We start from the raw sequence: 6051 nt of genomic DNA, 5'->3' as shown, positions 1-6051 counted from the left end.
CGAGAACCGGATCACCCCGCAAGCCTTAGTATTGATTCATTTAATGGGCCGGGAATTGAAACGAATTCGACCCACAGACAGAGCAGAAATCGAGAAAATCAGACTACGATGTCTTCGAGAGATGTACGTCAAGTTAAACGTGTGACTTTTAATCTGGATCATAATGAAGTGTATCTGTTACCCGAAGAAGACCGGACAAGTATCTGGATGACTGTAGCCGCTGATCGATATCGATTTCAACGCAGGATTCGAGAAATGGAAAAAATGTTGGACCCTATTTTAAAAAGACATGTGCATTGGTGTTGTGTGTGGGAGTTATGTATTTGAAATATGTGACATGAATAAAATTGTTTACACGAAAGCTGTGTTTGGTTGAGTCTCTCAGAGAAGGGTTTATTTGTTGAGGAATCCAGAAAATCCTAAAGGTAGAGTGAAAATCGAATCAAATAAGGTGTTTTCTATCGAATAGACCTTATGAGATGTTTTTAGGGATGTACATGGTCGAGAAATAAATTTTTAAAGAGGGGGTGAAGAAACATTGAACCTCGACTCGACCTCTTTAACCACTGTTTCTTTGAAAACTATGCGACGTAGCAAAATAAAAATAAGTTTAACGCATTCGCCGTCTCAGAATCTATCAGATTAAATCTACCATGCACAGATATCGAATGTCTAGAAAAAGACAATGAGAAAAAACTCTCTACTCGAAAGCACAAATCCGCCATTTTGACGGCCACCATCTTGGCTTCGTCTCCGAAGCGAGGGATGTTTTCGAGGAGGTCCGCGCTTTCCCGATATATACCGGCGCACTCGCCAGTTCGCTTCACTGGTGATCCAGCACAGTTGTAGAAGATTTTTGAAGATTATTTAAGAAGAAAGAAGAAGAAGAATGGCTGCAAGAAGAGACCCGCTCTACAATTTCCAGACCTTGCCTGGCTTTCGGTACCGGCTGGTAGTGGTGGCTGAGGAACGGGTAGGGGAGAATTGGGTCGTGCGTTCTGAGAACGACCTGAGCACCTTCTCCCCTTTCGACCAGAGTGGGGTCCGTGAGATCATCTGCCGGGTGCGGGCCGAGTATGAAGGGAGGGCACCCCGCCGCCGCACCGCTCGAATCTCCACGGCCACGAGACCGCGCCGACGGGCCCCACAGCCACCCTCACCAACACCACCTTACTCCCCGGCGACGCCTACAACACCACCACCAGCGATCCCATCGGCACCAGTGGAATACAGCCCGGTGCCGATGAGCGACTCACCAGCGTCACCGGTGGAGTATTCACCGAGGTCACCGTCCCCCGCACCACCTCCCAGTCCAGCCCAGAGTCCGTCGCTGTTGGTGGCAGCCACGTCATCACCACCGAGACCAGCAGCCCCTGCAAGACCCCCACCACCTACCATCCGGTTTGCAGGGAGGACTCCACCACCACCGAGACCAACCCACGCACCGGTGGCAACTCATCCCCCGAGGAACCACCCTATGACTGTCCCTGGCTGGGCAGATAGGGCGGTTCCCATCTGGTTTAAGTGTCCTGTCTGCTGGCAAGACAGGGTACACTCTGGAATTACGTGTAGGGGATGTGGGCAGCGCCCAGCTTGCTGCTCGTGCGTGGAAGAGTTACAGGAGCGGCGACACACCCGGGGACGGTGCCCGTTATGCCGGTTTACCGGAAGCAGGGAATGAAAAGTCGGTCCTTAGGACCAAACGGCCCTTTTCAGGGCCACCAACTTTTTTGAAAAGACACTTTTTATGGCAAAAATCAAGAAACACACAAGTTTGTTTTAAAAAAGTTTTTATTAACACAAGTAATAGCTAGAATAAAGCTATAATAAAGTTACATTTTCTTGACAATGTAAACATGTTTATGATACTGATAAGCAAAGTCACAAATCCATTGTCTATAATGAGTCCAATTGCCTCCGGCTAATCCATGAGGTTTCACCGTTAAACAGTTACATTGTTGTACAATAGCATCCACCCAAGGTAGAGATAATACATCTCCTCGTAGATCCGTCACCGACATGCTGGTTGACAGGTCTCACAGGTACACGTTGACCGGGGTTCTTGACTGTAAGGACAGTGTTGAAACAGCCGGGGATCAAACTTTCTCCGAGTCCAGCGCTCTCTAAACTCCTGACAGATCTCACAGGTACAGTCCTTATGTGCTATTTCTTCTTCAGGGGTGATGGTACAATGCTGCGGACACTTACACTCTAGCCAGGGTTCTCTAGTGTGACTACAACATTTATAGACAAAGGGATAATACGTCAGCTCTGCCAATCTCTCTATCCACTTCTGTTTGGCCAGGATGTTTTCTTTTTTATAATGAAAACACCCACAAGTGCTCCAAGGTCCTCGGCAATACCCACACACTAGTACATCTTTCTCATCGTCCGCGTACCGTTCAAACGACATGATTGAGAAAAAATGGTAACAAGTGATCTATTTATATAGTGTTTTTTGATGAGTCATCAACATGACGTCAGCCATCTGAGGTAGGGGATGTTTTCGAGGACGTCCGCGCTCTCGCCTTTTTAAACGAGCGCAACGTCAAAATCGGGCATTCCGATTTTTTAAAGGAACCAGAACCATGAGCCGTAGAGTAGGACCAGACCCTACAGTGAATGATTATTGTATCAAATGGGAGGAGGATTGGGAGCAAGAGATTGCCCCGCCGGCCTCACGGGAGGCTCTTCCCCCACCGCCCATGAGCCAGGATCTGCCCCCGCCAGAGGAAAACTGGGACGCAGAGTTAGAAGTGGTGCAACGGCCTCCGGGGAGATTGTTTTTTAAACACGGGTGGTTGCCCGTTTTTGTGTTTGACCACGAGCAACCCCCGGAGGAGCAGAAAAAGAAGAGAAGAAAGAAGAAGAAGAACAGACAGTGAGGGGGACCGAGAAGAAAAGAAGAGAAGGAGAAGAAGGAGAAGAGAGAAGAAGAGAAAAGACCAAGAACAGAGAGAGAGAAAGAAAACAGCCCTTTTCAGGGCTACCCATTCTTTTTGAAAAGACATGGTCGATTACAATGACAAGAATTTTTTTTTTTTCCAACGTTTTATTAAACTCCAACTATGAACAATAACAATAACATAGTTTACAATACATTCAGTCTTTGACATTGACAAGTTTGTCCTTGATGGGTTCTCGGTTTTCGGAAGGTCTCTTTAAACCAATCCGCCACAAAACGATCGCGTTGTAAGGCCGTGCCTTTCCAGGGAAGTAACCATTCTCGTACGGTGCTTCTATGGCGATGGCGTTGATGTAAAAAATACACACAGTATTGTCCACAGACATCCGTATTCAAATCTTGATAACAATGGGTGTTATGAATCCAAGTCTCTCCGTGGCGTTGAATAAAGTCTTGGATGTCTTTATGGCTGGGGGGTAATCCGTAAGAATCAAAATATTCGACGGTAGGGCTACTCAAATACAAACAGACCCAATGCGCTCCAGGGCGATCGTGAGGGTCTGTATTCACCACGATGGCTTTGTGATGAGGTAACAGCTCAGGTATGACATCTCGAGGATACACACCGGCAAACGCCGGTCCTAAATCTCGTTGTAAAACATCTCTCAATTGCTGAGTATCCATCTCTCTCTTAGTAATCGATGCTGACTTCTCGTTGTTTGTTGATTTCTAGCAGATTGTCGAACACGGCATACACCACACAGTTTAAGGTCCTGGCCACGTTGGCGGCAAATTGCACTTCCACTCTCAAGTTCCCCGTCTGTATGAGATGAAATTTATCCGTCTGGGCTTCTTGATCTTTCGTGAAATCCACACACCAGAGGGTGTAACCGTTTTTATACTCTTCCAGGGTAATGTCCGGAGCCCAGTCCTGGCCTAATTTTCCCAAGCCTTTGTACAGACTCAAATACGATCTCAGGTACTGATCGTCGGTGAAATTAGGTTCCAAAGGTCGGGTTTCCATCATTTCTCCATTGATACTGATTTCTAATTTCTTGACTCTCTCATTTTGGAAATGAAAGGGGTTTCTGGTATTATCCCCATTAAAAGCCGCATTGTCCACAAAGCCCAACACGATCAGTTTAGGCATCTGTCCTTGAAACAGATGATCGGTGATTTTAGATTGGGTGCCACTAGGAATGGTGAAGGTTTTCACTTCCACTCGTCTCAATGGATATTTCGCCGTTTGAGTACTCAGTTGCTGATTGATGAGATTAATGATACTCGGCACAGGTTTGACTTTCCTCACCCACAAGATCATACTTTGAATGACCACTTTCCCACTACTCCCGGCAGCGGTCATCATGTAGAACTGGGGTCGAGCGCGATTGAATCTGAGACGGACATCCAAGCCATTAGGGAGACATTTCTCTTGCTCAAACAAATCCAGATGTAATCGATCCATCAACACGATCTCCTTACTGTCTGTAATCTTCTCGTGACGTTTTCTCAACCCTACATTCTTGGAATCATCCGGATACTCGGGAGTCGGAATGACGGCCGCGATGCTGATTTTGTTAGACACTACTGGAAATTCCACAGGAGTTTGAGCCAGAGCTTCTAATTTGACCTCATCCATATGTCCTGCCGTATCTTTTTCCCACAAGCTACAGGCTCTCATCTGGGTTTCCAGAGTCTTGGGTGCATAAGACAACAATTTCTCCAGATACGCTTTGTAGGGATAAGTATCCGTCCCCGGGGTAATGACTTTTCCATTGAGACTGACATCGATTTCACTGAACAAGGAATGGAGAATGTTATTCACGGGGGTGGAGGTCGAATGGCCTCCTGCGAGATTCGTTCCATTGGCTTTCGTGAATTTACAGACCATCTGGAGATAAGTTTGGGATAAATCCAGATATTCATCTCCTTGTCCTTTGATTTCAAATTCAATCGGAGCCGTATCCGAGTTGAGGGTACTGGAAATGGGGTAATATTCCATCCATTTCGAATCTTCTAAAGTGACGTTGGTCGGGGGCACTTTAAACAGTTCTAAACTGCTGGTGCCACAAGCGCAAGATTCTCGGTGCATCATATTGGAACGATGTGTTACTCAGCGTGAACTGGGATCAAATGTGTTCTGGTCTCCTTCTCACTCCCTTTTTATAGGGTTCTCAGTCGAAAATATCCAGAGAGCGTTTTGGCTTACCCCTTTTCACTAGCTTCCTACCTCCCTTCCTAGATCGCTTCCTAGGTTGCTTCCTAGGTCTCTTATGAGGCCCTCCCCGAGCTAAGATACGTTGTTTTCTTTTAACAGATCCTTTTCCTTCCTGTATTCCCACCTGTTTTCCCACCTGTTTTCTTTTGAGGGTCGTGGTTCCAGGCTTCCTGAGTATTCCTGTGCGTGCTTTTCTTCCTCGTTTGGATGGGGCTTTTCGAGACCTTCGCCTACGAGCATACCCTGCTGTCTCTTTCAGGGCTTGGGCACCGTGTGTCTTGAGAGCGTCTTTGAGGGATCGTTTATTATCTAACACATCCATCCCTGTTTTAGCAGCAGCCTTTAAGGCACTTTTAGCCCCCGATTTGAGTAAATCGGTGAAAAATCCTTTTCCCTTCTGCTTTTCAGATTCTGGATCATATTCTTCTGTTGGATGGCTTCTACGTCGTCTCCTCTGATAAGAGCGATAAGGGCGGTCGTAATCATAATATCTCTCTTGATAGACAGGACGCTGTTGTTGTTGTTGTTGCTGTTGTGCGGGGGCTCCACCTAATAATCCGCTGATCAGGGGACCCGCCACTTTGCTGGCTATTCCCAACAGGGCTCCAAGCCCGTGACCCTGCTGCCGTATTAAACCTTTATGGTAGTGCATCTTGATGTAAATGAACTTCGTTAGGGGTTACACCCGCTTTTTATACTTTTTACGCCGTCTCTTTCTCTTCTTTCCTTGACCCGCTTGACCCACAATGGCATTGGCAATCCACGGAATGAGAAACCAGATTCCGTGTCCTTTCTGACGTCTGACTCCTCGATGGTACTTCATCTTTCAATACACTTTGCGGAAATGAAGTTTGACTAAGGAGCGCCCATTTAAAAAGCCCATAGGACGCCCTAAAGAATTCATGATGTGTACCTCAATGGTATCGAA

The 6051-nt window shown here is 46.7% G+C and overlaps 2 protein-coding genes across 2 annotated transcripts; one reads left to right on the top strand and one right to left on the bottom strand.

The window, feature by feature from the left end:
* The first annotated feature begins 889 nt into the window (after positions 1-889).
* On the top strand, positions 890-1749 carry LOC130049931 (uncharacterized). Its single transcript, XM_056148177.1, has one exon. The coding sequence runs from the start codon at positions 890-892 to the stop codon at positions 1679-1681; it is 792 nt and encodes a 263-aa protein (XP_056004152.1). The 3' UTR covers positions 1682-1749.
* A 1847-nt stretch (positions 1750-3596) lies between these two features.
* LOC130049930 (uncharacterized protein F54H12.2-like) lies at positions 3597-5000 on the bottom strand. The gene is made up of 2 exons (XM_056148175.1): positions 3966-5000; positions 3597-3836 (listed from the first exon to the last, which is right to left on the bottom strand). Exons 1-2 carry the CDS (start codon positions 4998-5000, stop codon positions 3597-3599), a joined length of 1275 nt encoding a protein of 424 aa, XP_056004150.1.
* Positions 5001-6051: the final 1051 nt, after the last annotated feature.

This window comes from Ostrea edulis, chromosome 9 (genome assembly GCF_947568905.1).
Source record: "Ostrea edulis chromosome 9, xbOstEdul1.1, whole genome shotgun sequence".
In the NCBI taxonomy this organism is placed as follows: domain Eukaryota; kingdom Metazoa; phylum Mollusca; class Bivalvia; order Ostreida; family Ostreidae; genus Ostrea; species Ostrea edulis.
The sequence above is the reverse complement of the archived record's forward strand: the minus strand, read 5'-3'. Positions and strand labels throughout refer to the sequence as shown.

Excerpts from the sequence above, each read along its gene's own strand:
- LOC130049931 (XM_056148177.1), top strand. The coding sequence starts at position 890 with ATGGCTGCAAGAAGAGACCCGCTCTACAATTTCCAGACCTTGCCTGGC.
- LOC130049930 (XM_056148175.1), bottom strand. The coding sequence starts at position 5,000 with ATGATGCACCGAGAATCTTGCGCTTGTGGCACCAGCAGTTTAGAACTG. Across the intron at positions 3,837-3,965 it reads TTCATTTCCAAAATGAGAGA|GACTGGGCTCCGGACATTAC; the intron begins GTCAAGAAATTA and ends AAATTAGGCCAG.